Source organism: Rhinolophus hipposideros, assembly GCF_964194185.1.
Source record: "Rhinolophus hipposideros genome assembly, chromosome: X".
In the NCBI taxonomy this organism is placed as follows: domain Eukaryota; kingdom Metazoa; phylum Chordata; class Mammalia; order Chiroptera; family Rhinolophidae; genus Rhinolophus; species Rhinolophus hipposideros.
This window is the reverse complement of record NC_138046.1, coordinates 78,375,811-78,394,860: the sequence shown is the minus strand read 5'-3', so window position 1 is coordinate 78,394,860 and position 19,050 is coordinate 78,375,811. Positions and strand designations below refer to the sequence as shown.

The 19,050-nt window shown below is 36.9% G+C and overlaps 1 protein-coding gene across 1 annotated transcript in view; it reads right to left on the bottom strand.

Annotated features, from left to right (window-relative positions):
* Nucleotides 1-19,050, bottom strand: part of LOC308495067 (fibronectin type III domain containing protein 3C1-like) — a gene marked incomplete at both ends in the record, with an annotated part of 56,532 nt that overhangs the window by 17,492 nt on the left and 19,990 nt on the right. The window contains 6 exons of the mRNA XM_081043031.1: nt 15,900-16,049; nt 17,046-17,159; nt 17,324-17,427; nt 17,771-17,876; nt 18,000-18,118; nt 18,546-18,614. Coding sequence (XP_080899157.1) covers nt 15,900-16,049; nt 17,046-17,159; nt 17,324-17,427; nt 17,771-17,876; nt 18,000-18,118; nt 18,546-18,614 — 662 coding nt within the window. The remainder of the gene's footprint in view (nt 1-15,899; nt 16,050-17,045; nt 17,160-17,323; nt 17,428-17,770; nt 17,877-17,999; nt 18,119-18,545; nt 18,615-19,050) is intronic.

The following is a 19,050-nucleotide window of genomic DNA, read 5'->3' as shown; positions in this document are numbered from 1 at the left end:
AGCTTTAAGTTTTCCTCAAATATGATATTAGGTGAGGTTTGTCATATATTGCCTTTATTATAGGTTGAGGTACTTACCTTCTTAAACACCCATTTTATTAAGTGTTTTAATCATAAATGGATGATGTGTCTCATCAAATGCTTTTTCTGCATCTATTGATATAATCATGTGCTTTTTGTTTTTCTTGATTATGTGGTGTATCACATTGATTAATTTGCCTATATTGAACATCCATGTGCCCCTGGAATGAACACCACTTGATCATGATGTAATCTTTTTGTTGCATTGTTGTATTCCACTTGCCATTATTATTATTATTATTATTATTATTATTATTAATTTTTAAAGGATTTTTGGATCTGTATTCATCAGACATATTGGTCTGTAGTTTTCCTTTTTTGTGTGTTATCCTTATCAGGTTTTGGTATCAGGGTAATGTCAGCCTCACAAAATGAGTTAGCAACTGTATCTCTTAGTTGCTCTAGTAGTTGCTTTATATATTTTGGTGCTACCTTATTGGGAATATATATTTATATATGTAAATTTTTAATTTTTGAAAAGAGCAATTGGCAATATTTCTCAAATCTGTTTTTCCCAATTTTGATAGCACAATCTAAACAATTAAAAACAGACAATAGTTTATACTCTTAAACTCTTAAATATTTCTTTTTAAATTCATTTAAATATACATTTCAAAATATATACGTTCCTGTTTATAATCATGAAAACAGCAAACAACATAAAAATCTAAGAGACTGATTTAGATGTAATCATTTTAGATGTAACTAATGTAAAAGTCAGAGTGTAAGAGATTTGTCAGCAGACACTTTGCACGACAATAGGGAGTGGCATGATATATTCAAATAACTGACAGAAAAGAACTGCCAACCAGGAATACTCTTCTCAGTAAAGTTGTCCTTCAGAATTGAAGGAGACACCAAGAGTTTTCCAGATAAGCAAAAGCTGAAAGAGTTCATCACCACTAGATCGACCTTACAAGAAATGTTAAAGGGACTTTTTAAAGCTAAATGAAATGACACTAATTTGTAACAAAAAAATATATGAAAGTATAAATCTCACTAGAAAATATAAATATATAGTTAAATAGAGAATAATGTAATGATGGTGGGTAAGTCACATAAATCTAGTATGAAGGTTAAAAGACAGTTACTAAAAATAATTATAATCACAACAATTTGTTAATGGTTACACAAGATAAAAATATGCAAATTGTGACATCAAACACATAACATGGGGACAGTAAAAATACAGACCTTAATTATGCATTCAAGCTTAAGTTACTATCACCTTTAAATAGACAGTTGTACATATAAAATGTTTTACATAAATTTCAAGGTAATCACAAAGCAAAAACCTATAGTAAATACACTGAAGATAAAGAGAAAGGGATCTAAGCATACTAGGATAAAAAAATCATCAAATCACAAAGGAAGAGAGCAAGAGCAGAAAGGAACAAAATAATTGCAAAGCAGCCAGGAAACAATGAACAGAACGGCAAGAGTAAGTCTAAATCTATCAATAATTACTTTAAATGTAAATGGACTAAATTCTCCCATCAAAAGTCATAGAGTGGCCGAATGGATGAAATAGTAACACCCACCTATATGATGCCTACAAGAGACTTCAGCATAAAGGACACACACAAACTGAACATGAGGAGATGGAAAAAGATATTCTACAAATGTGGAATCCAAAAGAAGTCAGGGATAGCTATACTTATATTACACAAAATAGATTTTCAACCAAAGACTGTAATAAGAGACAAAAAAGGTAATTATATACCAAAAAGGGGGTAAATACAAGAAGAAATAACATTTATACCTCTTGATGAACCAAACATAAGAGTATCTAAATATATAAGGCAAATACTAACAGACCTGAAGGAATAAATAAACAGCACTACAAGAATAGTAGGTAACTAAGGAGTGATGTCAGAAACATGGCACTGTGAGGAGTGCTCCTTGATATCTTCCCTGGAAGTTACAATAAATTGAACAGCTATAATTCAACAAAGGAGTCCCTATAGTATACACAAACACGTCTGAGAGATCTATGCACTGAAACATCTGAAGGTGGGTAAATCAGGACAAACGGGAGAAGGGAAGGGAGAAGTGCAAAGGTGGGGACTGTAGGATGAAGCCCAGAGCTCACTGCAGTCCTGGGAAAGGGGAGGATTGAGACTGCTGGAGCACTTCCTGTAGCCCCAGCATCCTGCCTGAGGGAATCAGCATGTAATATGCCTGAACCCTGCAATCAGGGCTGAGATTTCAGGGCAAAGACCAGAATATAGAAGGGCCCGAACAATTGCGGGGTAACAGCACTCACCACCAGACAGAAAACAAAGCCCCTGAGCCTGGCCTGCTCCCCGTACATTCCCAGAGCTCCCTCCCTCGCATCCTCCCATTGTTAGCAGTGGTCCAATAGGAAAAAAAATGGTAGCAGTGTCGGATTAAAGAGCAGAATATCTACACCCCTAAGAACTAGAGACAGTTCCTCAGCGGCAGATGTACAATGCGGCTAATTCCGGTGACAGGGAAGGAGTTGTGGGGGAGAAGCAGTGATGGTCTGGTGATCTCCAGTGTGTGGAAGAGAGCAGGACCACAGGTATGCCTGCACCTCTGCAGCCAAACCCGCCCCCATCTTTCCCAGTTGATGGCAGTGAGGGTACCCAGGGCTGCTGAGAAGCACAGCTCTACATCTGGCTGTTGTGGCAGCACTGAGATTTCGCAGGCTCGGAATCCCATTGCCCACTACATCCTCCCATTGGGGTGGTGCACAGAGACTGAGGCAACCTGGTGACAGAGTAGACTCCCACCTCTCCAAGAAATCTCCCACCAAGGGAGAAGCCAGAGCAGCAAAAGAGAGAAAAATAAAATGCTCTGGCGCCACCTACTGGAAAGCAAAACAAAGACATCTTCATATTAACCTGCTGTAGAATCCACTCCTGTAGATGCCCAGGGAAAATTCATTAATTGCCATGAATAATCAAGGTAACAAAGCAGCTCAGAAAGAAAATAAAAGAGCTCCATAAAATGAGCCTAAATACATGGAAATATGATACTTAAATGACAGAGAGTTCAAGATTTCAGTTCTGGAAAAACTTAACAAGATGCAAGAAAACTCAGATAGGCAGTGTAATGAACTCAGAAACAAAAATCAATGAATATTTTACCAGAGGTTGAAAATGTAAAAAAAGAACTAAATAGAAATTCTGGAGATGAACTGTTCCACCGAACAGAATTAAAAAGAAAAACGAAGACGTGATGTCCAGTAATAGGGCACCTAACACAGGAGAAAGGTGAAGACAAGCTCCAGGGTGCCTGCTGCTTAGTAAGCAATCGTCTAGAGTGGAGCAGAACTAGCAGAGGAATGTTTAAAAGGAGGAAAATGGAACTGACATATTGCATCATGTGTTTGACCACAAAAGAGTGTCAAAGAGCTGGTGCTGAATTAGGAATAAACATTTTTAAAAGTAAGCAAAAACGTAGGAGGCAATTACTTTGGAAAATGGCAGTATCTAAAAAACTAAACATATACCTATCCTGTGATCCATCAATTCTACTCCAAGTACTGAGTGCATTTGTCCATCTATGGACATGGAGAAGAATGTTCAGATCAGCTTTATTCATAATAGACAAGAACTGAAGGCAACTCAATATTCAAAATGGCAAAATTATTAAATTATTTTCAATATTCAAAATGGCAAAATTATTAAAGTTTTATATTTATACAGTGAATCACACTAAAAAAAGAGGGAGGTAGTAAAGATCGGTTATTATAGTTTTGTGGTATGCATGATTTTCCCATTTCCAATTTTTATGTTATATGTATCGGTTATGGATTCTTTTTTTGGTGGTTACCATTAAGTTGATGTAAAAGAAAGTTTCATACATACAGCAGTCCTTTTTCTTCAGCATGCTTCTTATCTAACTTCCTCTTTGCAATTTCAGACCTTTAAGTTTATATAAAACATATTTATAACAGTCTATTTAAAGCTGATAGTAACTTAAGCTTGAATGCATACTCAAAGTCTGTGTTTTTACTGTCTCCATTTGGTCTTTGATGTCACAATTTGCGTATTTTTGTCTTCCGTATCCATTAACAAATTATTGTAATTAGTTATTTTTAGTAACTGTCTTTTAACTTTAACACTAGATTTCTAAGTGACTTACCCACCACCATTAAATCACTCTCTATTTAACTATATGTGTACATTTTCTAGTGAGATTTATACTTTCATATATTTTTTTGTTACAAATTAGTGTCCTTTCATTCAGCTTAAAGAATTCCTTTTAACATTTCTTGTTAGGTCAATCTAGCGGTGATGAACTCTTTCAGCTTTTGCTTATCTGGAAAACTCTTGGTGTCTCCTTCAATTCTGAAGGACAACTTTACTGAGTAGAGTATTCCTGGTTGGCAGTTCTTTGAATACATCATGCCACTCCCTATTGTCATGCAAAGTGTCTGCTGACAAATCGGCTCATAGTCTTCTGGGGGTACCCTTGTATACAACAGGTTGGTTTTCCTCTTGCTGCTTTTAAGATTCTCTCCTTGTCTTTAACTTTTTACAATTTAATATGTGTGTTGTATAGGTCTTTCTTTTTTGATTATCTTATGTGGAAGTCTCTGGAGTTCCTGGATCTGATGTGCATTTCTTTCCCCAGTTTAGGGAATTTTCAACCACTATTTTTTCAAATAAGCTTTCTGCCTTTTTCTCTTTCTTCTCCTTCTGGGACCCATATAATGCAAATACAGGTTTGCTTCATGGTATTCCTTAAGTCCCCTGTACTATATTCCCTCTTTTCCATCTATTTTTCTTTTTGCTTCTCTGAATGGATGAGTTCCATTGCCCTGTTTCAAGTTTACTGAGCCTTTTTTTCCCACTTGATTTTAAATCTTCCTTTGAACTTTTCAGTTTAGTTGTTATAATCTTCACTTATGTGATTTCTCTTTGCTACTTTATACTTTCTCTTTGTTGAAATTCTCACTTACGATCTGTGGTCACAAAATAGGGTGAATGTTTAAATAAAAAAAAGGATTACCGTAAAAGACACATTGCCATTATCCTCCTCAAAATACTCCCCGTCACTTCAAACACATTTATCCCATCATTCTTGCCACTTTCTGAAGCAGTTCTGTAAGTCCTCTTTCGTGAGTGCCTTTACTTCATCCTCCATCATGACAATGCTCCATGTCACACATTGTTTCTGGTACGGCAATTTTTGTCAAATAAAAACATCACGGTGTGTCCTCATCCACCTCATTCACCAGATCTGGCAGAGTGTGATTTCCTCCTTTCCCAAAGTCAAAATGACCATGACAGGTAAACATTTTAAAAAGATTTAGGACATCGAGGTATCCAAGACAGCACAACCAAAGACACATGAAAGGACTTCCAGAAATGCCTCAGAAAGTGGCAAGAATGATGTGATAAGTGTGTTGGAAGCGAGGGGGGGGGATTTAGAGGAGGATTAATGGCAATTAATCCATTACTGTACTACTGTAATTACATTGCATTACTGTGTCTTACTGTAATTACATTAAATGTAAACATTCACCATCCTTTTTTATAGTTAAAGTTTATTGGGGTGACAATTGTTAGTAAAGTTACATAGATTTCAGGTGTACGATTCTGTATTACATCATCTGTAAAATGCATTTTGTGTTCACCACCCAGAGTTCTCCTTGCATCACAATATATTTAATCCCCTTTACCCTCATTTACCACGCCCCTACACCCCTTACACTCCAGTAACTGCTAAACTATTAGCTGTGTCTATGAGTTTTTGTTTCCCATGTTTGTCTTGTTCTTTTGTTGTTTTTGGTTTATATACCACATTTAAGTGAAATCATAGGGTTCTCTGCTTTCTTTGTCTGACTTACTTCGCATAGCACCATACTCTCAAAATCCATCCATGTTGTCAAAAATGTTCCTATACAACCTTTTCTTACCGCTGAATAGTATTCCATTGTGTATATATACCACATCTTCTTTATACATTCATCTATTAAAGGACATTTTGGTTGTTTCCATGTCTTGGCCACCATAAACAAAGCTGCAATGAACATTGGAGCTCACATGTCTTTATGTATAAATGTTTTCAGATTTTTTTGGTAGATACCCAGGAGAGGGATTGCTGGGTCATGGTAATTCCATTCGTAATTTTTTGAGGAACCTCCACTATGCCTCCCATAATGGCTGCACCAGTCGGCATTCCCACCAACAGTGTATGAGGAGGGTTCCTTTTTCTCCACAGCCTCTCCAGCACTTGTTCCTATTTGTCTTGTTGATGATAGCCATTCTGACTGGGTGAGTGATATCTCATTGTGGTTTTTATTTGCATTTCTCTGATGATTAGTGATGTTGAGCATCTTTTCATGTTTATTTGCCATTTGTATGTCCTCTTTGGAGAAAAGTCTCTTCAGACACTCTGCCCAGTTTTCAATTGGGTTGTTTTTTTGTTGTTGAGTTTCATGAGTTCCTTGTATATTTTGGATATTAGCCCCTTATCGGAGGCACTGTTTGCAAAAACCTCCCATTCAGTCGGTTGCCTCTTTATTTTGTCAATGGTTTCTTTTGCTGTGCAGAACCTTTAAAGTTTCACATAGTCCCATTCCTTTATGTTAGCTTTTACTTCCCTTGCCTTTGGACTCAAATTCATAACATGCTCTTTGAAACGAATGTCCGTAAGTTTAGTACTGATGTTTTCTTCTATGCAGTTTATTGTGGCAGGTCTTATGCTTAAGTCTTTGTTCCATTTTGAATTAATTTTGGTACATGGTGACAGATAGCAGTCCAGTTTCATTCTGTTCACATGGCTTTCCAATTCTGCCAGCACCATTTATTGAAGAGGGTGTCTTTCCTCCATTGCATATTTTTAGCTTCTTTGTCAAAAATTACATGTCCATATTTATGTGGTTTTATTTCTGGGTTCTCAATTCTATTCCATTGGTCTATGTGTCTGTTTTTCTGCTAATACCATGCTGTTTTGATTATTGTAGCCCTGTAGTACAAGCGAAAGTCAGGGAGTGTGATTCCTCCAGCATTGTTCTTTTTTCTTAAGATTGCTTTGGCTATTCGGGGTCTTTTGTGGTTCCAAACAAATCTGACGATTTTTTGTTTTATATCTTTAAAAAATGCCATTGGGATTTTTATGGGGATTGCATTAAATCTGTATATTGCTCTGGGTAATATGGCAATTTTAACTATGCTGATTCTTCCAATCCATGAGCATGGAATGTCTTTCCATTTCTTGTGTCTTCTTCAATTTCTTTCTAAAATGTCTTATAGTTTCAGCAGATAGGTCCTTCACATTCTTGGTTAAGTTTATTCCTAGGTATTTTATTATTTTTGCTGCAATTGCAAATGGATTGTTTTTTGTATTTCTTTTTCTGAGGTTTCATTGTTAGTATATAGGAATGCAATGGACTTTTGTATGTTGATTTTGTGGCCAGCAACTTTACTGTATTAGTTGATTGTTTCTAACAGCTGTTTGGTGGAGTCTTTAGGGTTTTCTATATATAGCATCATGTCATCTGCAAAGATTCACAATTTAACTTCTACATTCCCAATTTGGGTGCCTTTTGTCTTTCTGTTGCCTAAGTGCTCTGGCAAGGACTTCCAACACTATGTTGAAAAGCAGAGGTGATAGGGGACAGCCCTGTCGTGTTCCTTAACGTAGAGCAAAGGACTTCAGGTTTTCACCATTAATTATGACATTAGCTGAGGGCTTGTCATATATGGCCTTTATTATTTTAAGATATTTTCCTTCTATACCTATTTTATCAACTGTTTTAAACATAAATGGATGTTGTATCTTGTCAAATGCTTTTTCTGCATTGATTTATATAATCATATGATTTTTGTCCTTTATTTTGTGTATGTGATGTATCACATTGATGGATTTGCAGATGTTGAACCATCCTTGTGCCCCTGGGATGAACCCCACTTGGTCGTGATGAACAACCTTTTAAATGCATCGTTGCATTAGATTTGCTAGAATTTAGCTTAGGATTTTTGCATCTCTATTCATCAGAAATATTGGTCTATGGTATTCTTTTTTTGTGTTGTCTTTACCAGGTTTTGGTATAAGGGTAATGTAGGCCTCATAAAATGAGTCAGGGAGTACTGTCTCTTCTTCCATTATTTTGGAAGAGTTTGAGCAGGACTGGTATTAGATCCTCCTTGAAGTTTTGGTAGAATTCATTAGTGAAGCTATCTGGTCCAGGACATTTGCTTTTGGGAAGGTTTTGCATGACTCATTCAATTTCGTTACCAGTGATCGGTCTGTTTACATTTTACAATTCTTCATGGTTCAGCCTAGGAAGGCTATATGTTTTTAAGTTGTCCATTTCTTCTAGGTTACTGAATTTGGTGGCATATACTCTTTCATAGTATTCATGGATGATTCTTTGTATTTCTGTGGCATAGGTTATAACTTCCCCTCTTTCTGATTCAGTTTGTTAGTGTCTTCTATCTTTTTGTCTTAGTGAGTCTAGCCAAGGGTTTGTCGATTTTGTTACTTTTTTCGAAGACCAGCTCTTTCTCACATTAATTTTTTTCCACTGTCTTTTTGTACTCTATTTCATTTAGTTCTGCTCTGATTTTTGATATTTCCTTTCTTCTGCTGACCTTGGGTTTCACTTGGTTCTTCTTTTTCTACTTTAAGGTGTAACATGAGGTTGTTTATTTGGGAGTTTTCTTGTTTCTTGAGATAGGCCTGTAATGATATAAATTTCCCTCTTAAAACTGCTTTCGCGGCATCCCAAAAATTTTGGTAGGATGTATTTTCATTGTCATGTGTTTCTATGTATCTTTTGATCTCTCCTCTAATTTCTTCTTTGACCCGGTCGTTCTTTAAAAGTATGTTGTTTAATCTCCATGTATTTGTGTTTTTTCCTGCTTTCTTTTTGCAGTTGATATCCAATTTCAAGGCCTTGTGATCAGAGAATATGCTTGGTATGATTTCAATCTTCTTATATTTGCTGAGGCTGATTTTATGTGCCAATATATGGTCTATCCTTGACAATGTTCCATGTACACTCGAAAAGAATGTATAGTCTGATGTTTTAGGATGAAGTGCTCTATATATGTCAATGATGTCCATTTCATCTAATGTGTCATTTAGGGCTGCTATTTCGTTATTTATTTTCTGTTTGGATCATCTATTGATAGCTGTCAATGATGTATTTAAGTCCCCTAGTATAATTGTGTTTTGGTCAATTTCTCCCTTTAGTTCTGTTAGTAGTTGCTTGGTATATTTTGGTGCTCCCTGATTGGGGACATAAATATTGATGACTGTTACGTCTTCTTGTTGTATAGTCCCCTTTACCATTATGAAATGTCCATCTTTGTCTCTTGTTATCTTTCTCACTATGAAGTCTGTTTCATCTGATATCATTATGGCTACACCTGATTTTCTCTGGGTACCATTTGCTTAGAGTGTCAATTTGCACCCTTTCTCTTTGAGTCTATGCTTGTCCTTGTAGCTGAGATGTGTCTCTTGGAGACAAAACATGGTTGGGTTTAGTTTTTTGATCCAGTCTGCTACTCTGTGCCTTTTTATTGGTGAGTTCAGTCCATTTACATTTAGGGTGATTATTGATATGTGAGGATTTCCTGTCATTCTATCTTTAGTTTTCTGGTAAGCCTGTGACTCCATTGTTTCTTTGCCTTTTTGTTGTTGTCTATTATTTCTGTGTGGTGGTGTTCTATGGTGTTTCCCTCTGTTTCTTCTTTTATTGCAGAATATATTTCAGTTCTGGATTTTTTTTGCGTGGTTACACTTAAGATTATGTGAAAGAAAGTTTGATATTTAGAGTATTTCATTTTCCTCAGCATGCTTATTTTCTCCATTCCCGTGTTCCAGTTCAGGCTTTTACTCTCCCCCATTTCATGTTTTGGTTGCCAAAAATTGTCTCTGTTGATGGTGGTCGAATAGCCTCCTTTACTATTTCTTGTAGTGCAGGTCATGTATTAGAAAATTCCCTCAGCTTCTGTGTGTCTGGAAAGTCTATTCCTCCTTCATATCTAAAGGATATCTTTGCTGGGTATACTATTCTTGGCTCATAATTTCTGTCTTTCAATAGTTTGAATATTTGGTTGCACTCCCACCTGGCATGTAGAGTTTCTGTTGAGAAGTCTGATAATAACATAATGGGCTTTCCTTTGTATTTTACTGTCTTCTTTTCCCTAGCTGTCTTGAGGATTCTTTCTTTGCATTGAGTTTTGACAGCTTCAATACAATGTGCCTTGGAGAAGGCCTGTTGGTGTTGAGGTAATTAGGTGTTCTATTTGCTTCTTGGATTCGAGGATGCAGTTCTCTCCACAAGTTTGGGAAGTTCCAATTGACTATTTGTTTCAGTATACTCTGTTCCCTTCTCCTCCTGGTATTTCCATTATTCTTATATGGCTCTTTCTTATGGAGTCAGAAAGTTATTGTAGAGTCCTCTCATTTCTTTTAAGTCACAAGTCTCTTTCTTCTTCCATCCGTGTCTTTTCCAGGTTTCTATCTTCGATGTCACTGATTCTTTCCTCCATCTGGACAACTCTACTACCTAAGCTGGCTATTTACTTCTTACTTTCTTCTATTGAGTTCTTAATCTCCAGAAATTCTATTTGGTTCTTTTTTAAAATTTCAATCTCTTTGTTAAAGTGTTCATGTTGTTCTTTAATTGTGTTTCTGAGTTCATTAAATTGTCTTTCTGTGTTTTCTTCCATCTCATTGAATTTTTTTCAAAACTGCAATCTTGAATTCTCTGTCACTTAAGTCACATATTTTCATTTATCTTTAAGTTCATTTTCTGGAGCCTTTTCACTTTCTTTCTGAGCTGTCTTGTTGCCTTGGTTATTCATGGCAATTTAGTGATTATTATTTCTCTTCCTAGACATCTACAGTTATGGGGTCTGCAACAGGTTGATAGGAAGTGGTGTTTCTTTTGTTTTGCAGTAAGTGTTACTAGAATGTTTTCTTTTTTCTCAGACGGCAGCCCTTTTCTTTCCCACACTGTAATGTTATGTTTTCTCTGCACTATTCCAGCTTCTCACACAATGGGGGGATTTCCTGGAAGGCGGGTTTCTCCTCTGATAACAGTTCGCCTGGGTCATAAGGTGTAGTGTCCATGTGGGGATGCAGAGAGCTTTTGAAGTTCTAAAGCTTTTTCTGCACCAGATTCAGACCTCGTGTGTTTCAGCAGTTCTATTTACTTCTGCAGGGATCCCCCCAGATAGGTGGGGATAAGGGCAGGGGGGATGTGAGAGGTGGCCCAGAGCAATGGCGGCGCCCACCACCATAGTCGGACCTGCTTCCACAGCTCTCTCCCCTTTGCCGGAACTAGTTGGGCTGCGAATCTGTGTCTGCGGTCCACAGTTCCCAGAACAGCAAATATTCTGTTCTTTTGATCTGAGACTGCTACTGTTCTGCTTCTAGAACTGGGCTGGTGGGGGCAGGGAGAGCTCTGTGAGGGTAGGGAGGGGGCGGCTAGTCTCATTGCCTAAGGCTTCCGTTCTCTGCTCGGCAGTGAGGGCTTAAACCACCATTTTCAGCCTTCTTCCTTCATTATTTTCTCCGATGTCTCTGCCGTGAGCGTTGGGTTCAGCCGTGTTATATGCTGCCCCCTCAGCCCTGTGGGCCATAAGTGGAGCCCTAGCAGTCCGAGTTCTTCCCTGTTCTGCAGCTGCAGTAGTTCCTGGATGCAGAGCACTGTGCCCGCGGGGCTCCGTCTCCGCACTTCTCCCTCCCCTCCTCCCGCGCTCGCATGATTCTCCCATCTTTAGGTGAATTCAGTAGTGGGCCTCTTCCTCTTGCCTGTCTGCTGTGCAGGGAGTCCTTTGTGGCGTTATAGTTGTTCGATTTGTTGTAAATTCAAGGGGAGATTTCCAGAGGCTCACCTCACACTGCCATTTGATAACGTCACTCCACCATCTTTTTTTTCCTCACACTTTGTAGCTCATGCAGCATTCTCCTTACCTTGGGGAGCATCTTTATAATTATTTTGAGCTCTTTATTTGCATTTATGCAGGGCTATATCTGGAGTGTTGTTTTGTTCTTTTGTTTGAACATATTCCTCTATTCTTCATTTTCCCTGAGTCTCTGTTTTTTTTATGTGCATTAGGTATAACAGCTACCCTTCCCAGTCTTTAAAGAGTGGCCTTATGCAGGAGATGAATCTTATTGTTCAGCCTGGCCCTAGGTCCTTGTTTTTTCTCAAACTTTAGTGATTGTGCAATCCCCTTCCTTATTCTTAGTGATTCCCAGTAGTTCAGGGTGTGCCAAGAGTTGTCATTATCTCAGTGAGCACCTAGACTCAGGTTCAGTAGAAGTTGAACTCTCGGGTTTCAGCTTTTAAGATATGCAAATCACCATCTTTCAGGGAAATATGGGGAAATGGGTGTTTCTGACTGCTGCCTCCGTGCTGATAGAGTTAAAAACTCCTTTGTTTGCTATAATACTCTGTATAGGGACCTACATATGCAAGCTCTTCTGGCCACTAGAGCCATGACATCAAGTGTTTCATTACCTGGGTGGCATCCACAAATGCTGGGGGTCCAGACATGTACATAAGCTGTTTCCAGGGAGATACTGGTGACGTGGTATGGGACAGAGGATGATTGCAGTTGGCCCTTAGATATGTGCTAAATTTGGATGTTGACCCTCAGGTATAGGTTTAAATATATGCAAATAGGCCTTTCTCAGGGTAAAACTGAGAGGTGGGCATTTTTTTTTACTGTCTCTGTGCTGAATCTTGAAGGGATAGCCACTGGAAGTCCTTGCAAGCCCATTAAGAACTGTTGTTTGTTTGCTATAGTCTTCTGGGTCTCCGGGATAAATGTCCCATTGGCTTTCAGAGTTTAATGTTTGGAGGGCTCATCCTTAGGTGGAAATCTTAAAAGTTGGGATGCAATGTTTGATCCAAATTCTTCACTCCTCAGGGAGAAGCTGGGAGTTCTGAGTACCCTTCCAATCGTATGTTGCTGTGCTCGGTCTGGTGTTTATGTTGTGTATCTCAGCCTTTCCTACCCATTTTGATGTGGATATTTGCCCAATGTTTAAGTTTCTCAGCTAGGTTCTAGGTTTCTTTCATAAGGAATTATTTCATGTGTAGCTATAGCTTTAGTGTGTCTGTGAGAGGAGGTTGAGTTCATATCACCATCTGGATTGGAACACAAACCATTGTGTTCACTATTCACCGTTCACCATTGGAACACAAACTCAATGTTATTCCTTTTCTGTAGTTCCAAACCTTCTTGTTTCCTTTCGAAATCCTTTCTGGTATCCCAATTGGATAAATTCTATTAATCTTTCCTTATGTTCACTGATTCTATCTTCTGTGATCTCCACTCTACTCTCGGGCCCATCCAGTAAACTTATTTTGGTTATTGTATTTTTCAGTTCTGTAATTTCCATTTGGTTCTTTTCTATAATTTCTATTTCTTTACCAAGATTTCAAAATATTTTTTCATTTGTTTTAAGGTAACTCACAATTACTTCTTGAAGTATTTTTTAATAGCTGCTTAAATCCTTGTTTGATCATTCAAACCTCTGCTTCATCACGGAAACTATTCATTGTTTTTTGTCATTTGTGATTTTCCTAGTTCTTGTTATGATAAATGATTATTCCAGAATAATCACATTTTCCATATTGTATAATGAGAATGTGGGTCTTATTTAATTATTTTGTTTAGTAGGCACTATTCCTCTGGAGATATAGTACAAAGGTTGGGTAGGGTAGAAGTTTAGCTCCTGTGTAGGCCCCTTTTTGGTATCTTTCCAACAAAAGTAGGGCAATTATTTGTACTGTATCAATATCTCTTGAGTACTAGTGTTAGCCCACCTCCCCACTGGGCTCTACTGATAACATGGAGGGGAGAAGTGGAGGATTAACCAACACTTCTGTTTTCCTGCAGGGTGGGAGTGGTAGCTCAGTTTCCGGGTGGGTCTCGACACCAAGGTAAGGGAGTGGGGATGCTAATTAAGATAGCCTTTCACCACCTAGCTCTTTCTCCATGATGCTGAGCAGAGTTGGAGGCTAAGCTTTCCATTGGACCTTGCTAAGAGCAGGTGAGGCGTGACCTGAGTGCTGACTAGCAATGCTTCCCATATCCTATTTCAGTCTCAGTATTGGTAGATGAAAATGTAGGTTTAGTTTCTCACGGGCCTCACAGACACAGGAATAGGAGAAAAGTAGAGTGCTAAGTAGCATGAATTACATTGTCATGTTCAGTCTGTTGCTAGCGGATTGGAGTGGAGACTCAGCTTGCCAACACTATCTTTGCACTATCCTTGGGAAATAGAGTGCTACTGCCTGCTTCTGTCAGAGAGGCATGGGAGATCATAAGCTCTCATACTGATATCAGTTGGCAGGGGAATGGGAGCAGAGCACTGCCTGCTTCTGCTAGGCAGAGGATAGAAGATTAACTCCCTGCTTGGTCCTGCCCAAACTGAAATCCCCGGGTAGAGAAATTAAAACATGTTACTTGCTTCTGGCATGAAGGGGATGGTCAGCTTCCTATTTGGCCTGTTGAAACTTCAGGGTGGGGAAGGACAGGGGTGTGTGTGGGTTTCCATTGATGTTTGGCTGGAGTAAGGTGGGTAATACCCAAAATATTTTCTCTTGTTAGGCTACCAATTTTGCAGTCATTTTCCTTGGGTATGGGGAGAGGCTTTTCTTGAAGGTTTTTTTCTGTCTGTCCCTGTCGGCAGTTTTGAATGGGAGGCTTCTCCCACACCCTTTTTTTGATATGTGGGAGGTTTTAAGGAGACCCAGAAGGCTCACCACTGTATTGTTCCTCACTTTGTAAGGTCCTTAGGATCTTTTTCTTTCTACATTTTTCTTTCTACCACTCAGAGATTTCTTATGCTTGTTTGTTATGTTCAGGATTTTTTTACTTGTAAGAAGGAGTACCTGGGAGACAAGGGGATACTCTGTCTTGGCAGAAACCCATTCCAGTGATTTTTACTTTTAATATTTTTCAAATCCATTAACATCTCAGTATTCCCACTGTAGAAGCTAACCAACCCTGTGGACTATTTCAGTGGCCTTCTAACTAATAAATATACATTGTGACAGCTTTTATCCAATACAGAAAACAAAGACACCCAAAAAATCTGACAGGATTTAAAAACAAACAAACAACTTCCAGTTATGAAAGGTAGTCTGGGAGGTGCAGCATAGACAGCCAATATTAGGGATCCTATGATTTGATGGTTTAACTTAAGAGTGACAACATATAGGGTTGTTCTAAATTTGGACTATCTCCCCAAACCTTAAAGTTATGAGTCTTATAATTCTAGTAGTTCAGAAAAGGAAGAGATCACTTCCAGCTAAGGTTTTCAGGAAAGCATTCATGCAGAAGCTTGGTTTTATGGGACAAGATAGGCAACAAACTATGAATAAATGTACAAGGAATGTTTGAGGGTGGTGGTAGAATAAACTTTTTGTTTGAAATAGTTTGTGCAGTTTTTCCTAATTGATAATAATAATTATCATATTGGGTGCTTTTTAAATATATCCATTAGCAACTCTTTGAAATAGAAATTTTGATTCAATAGGTCCGAGTGGAGGTGTAAAAATCAGTGTTTTTGAACAAGCACTTTAGGTGATTATTAAGTTCATGGAAATTTGGGAAACACAGAACTATACAGAAAATAATGGCAGATCAAATTAGAATAGAAAGTAGATGCCAGATTATGTGGGGCTCTAAATGCCAGGTGAACAAGCACAGAATGTTATTGCTGAATATGGGGAATATTTAAGATTTTTGAAGTCTGTGATTCCCTTCTGGTCCCTACACTGGAAATGATGCCAGTATCATGAATGTGGATAGCATAGGTTAATAGCTGTTGCCTTAATTACATTGGAAGAACTGTTAGGATTACCTGGACTCTGCAGAAATATGTAGTTGCAGGAATAAGACCTTTGACTTCATAACTCAGACACGGTCCAGTGTAAATCAAGTGCATTGATTCTTCAATCTGTCCCCACTCTAGTCTGTAATCAGTGATTTCAGCACCATTACATACAGGGATCTGAAAGATGCAACAAATAGAAATTGAGTTCTTTCTATAAGTGTTCACTCTACTAGATACCATGGATAGTTACAACATGTTTCTTTCAATGTCATAGCTTATTAAGTGGTATGAGATTTAGACAAGTGTAGAAACAATTAAACTTAAGACAGAAAACTATAATTAACATTAAAAGGCTCAAATACAATTAAGAGAAAGATTGACTAATCCCACATTTTGATGAATTATTCTTTTTAATTTATTAAAATTAGTTTCAAATAGGTTACTTAAAAAAGAGCAAACTTAGATATATTAATGTTGCTTAATATTGCTATTGATAAATGGGATCAAACACAAACACCAGTACTCTCTGGTTTTTGTACAGAGCTGTAATCAGACCCGTCATTTATTATTATCAGATTAAAGCTTTGGTGTCAATGACAAAAACCCTTTGTTAGAGTCTGGGAAAAAAGGAAGAAAAATTCAGAGATACTTAGGTGGCTTAATAATTAGGCCAATTCTTATCTTTTGAGCTTGATTAGTTTGAATGGGAAGATATTCACATGGATGTAAAGTTGTGTTTTTTTTAAACTTCATTACCTCATAGTCACATTTCTTATGTGTCATAGTGTAGAGTTATATACAAACACTACCAGAAATTTCCCAATAAGTTTTTTAAAAAACACTAAGTTCTATAAATTGATTTATTTTGTTTTTATCTCTTGTTTTGGTTTTAAAACTTCAATTTGTGACCTATTGATTATCTTCTTGGTTTTCCAAGTTTATTATCCTCCATAAATATAGGGTCTAGAAAGCAGGATTACGAAAGTCTTACCCTTCCAAGCAGCACTAGTATCAGGTTTAGCACTAGTGTGACCTAGAACCATGGTCAAAATTTGTGGAACCCTAATCTAAACTCTGACTTCTTAGGGAGTTCTAGACTTTAAAAAAAACTTCTAAACCAATTATTATGCTTTTATATCACCAAAATTAATAAAAAATAAATTGATAACATACTTCCCAACTAACAATAACACAGGTTGAACCTTTGCAGGTAAGCACAGGTGTACCACATTTAGAAGGAGGTATTGGGCCTGGCACAGTTTCACAATTTGTTGAATGACATCCAAACTACAAATAAACACAAACAGACAAATAAGCAAACACACAAATTATTGTGTAGGCATGGTCACTCCCCACTATGATAGGAAGTAGAAGCATATATTCATCCAAAGTGAAATGAACTACAAATGGAACAACTGAACAATATAACAACCCCAGTCCTATTTACTCACTATGGATCTCACTTCAGAACCAGAGTTCCCTTCTGTGTCATCTTGGATCTCTTGTGCCTTTTGGACATTTGCAAGTACATCAGAGTTTCCATTAGGGAGCTTGTCTACAAAAATATACAAAATAAAACAATCCTTTTTTTCAAATAATATTACATTTTAAGGGTTTTTTTAAATAATATAAAATAATTTAAGAAGACTGTAAAAATAAGTAACACAAAATTCAAATGATATTAATTTTTTCCAATTCACTTTTTAATTTAATTTCCAGACATTAAAAAAAATTATAATTTTAATTACCAAGCAAGAAACAATTTTCTAAACATTATTTGATTTTGTAGTAAAAGAAAACCATTTGCTCTGCTTTAATAACATTTAATATATAAAAATCAAGAGGTTACAAAATAAGAAATTTAGGTACAGTCATTCAAATCACACAAGTAGCCTCACCACATTGAATGTTGGTTTCTTTGGACTTCGCTTTACCATTCAAAGGTGAAGGACAGCAAGATACAGGAGAAAGAGTGGGTGTTTGAATAGTCAATATATCTGAAGGCTAAGAAAAATACAAAATACCTTATGACTATAATGAATTCAAGTTCAGTTTTGTGAAATATTTAGTAATATGACACAGTTCATTTCAGTTCTCAATTTAACTCTTCCGTCTCTCTTTCCTTACCTGGCTTTGGCCTATAGGCGAAGTACAAAAGACTCTCAGTTTATATGTAGTACTAGGTTGCAGTTGATCATATAGAAATTCCCTTGTGGTTCCATTGTAGATTATGTTCCATGAATTTACTGAAGGGATAAAAGAAATTTTATCCAATTTATTTATAGGTAGCTTATAAATTTCATGAGTTCCCACTGTTATCTCATGTACATACTAAGAAATAACCATTTTGGAAATTAATGTGGTCCAATTACTTATTTACAATAATTAAATATTTATATTCCCTGTGGAATTAATCATAAAAGATCAGTAACTAAACACGATTTGTTACCAAAAACTGGAGAAATCCAGGTAAATTCTGGGCTTCAGTTAATAGTATTGTACCAATGCCAGTTTCCTGGTTTTGATAATTGTACTGGGGTTATATAAGATCTTAATATTAGGAGAAGCTGAGTGAAAATTATACACGAGAACTCTCCATACTATTTTTGCAACTTCTAGGAAAATCCAAAAGTACTTCAAAATGAAAACTTAACAAAAATCACAATGTCTTACCATCCAAATTTTCACTAACTTCTAAACTGTAACTTGAAATATATGTCCCACCATTATCATCGGGTGGTTCTGAAAAAAAGAAAATTATAATTATTCTTGAATAAACTTAGAAGTCTGTCACTGGAATGTTATCTCATAAATTAAAATTTTTTCAGAGAGGAAAAAATACAAACTTGAAACATAATAGGGACTATATCAAACTAAAAAGCTTCTGCACGGCAAAAGAAACCATCAACAAAACAAAGAGGCAACCAATCAAATGGTAGAAGATATTTGCAAACAATGCCTCCAACAAAGGGCTAATATCAAAATACATATAAGTAACTCATACAATTCAACAACAAAAAGACAGATTAAATGGGCAGAAGACATGTACAGAAACTTCTCCCAGTAAGACATACAAACGTCCAACAGATATATGAAAAAATCCTCAATTTCACTAGCTATTAGGGAAATGCAAATCAAAAAAACCACAATGAGATACCACCTCACACCTGTTAGAATG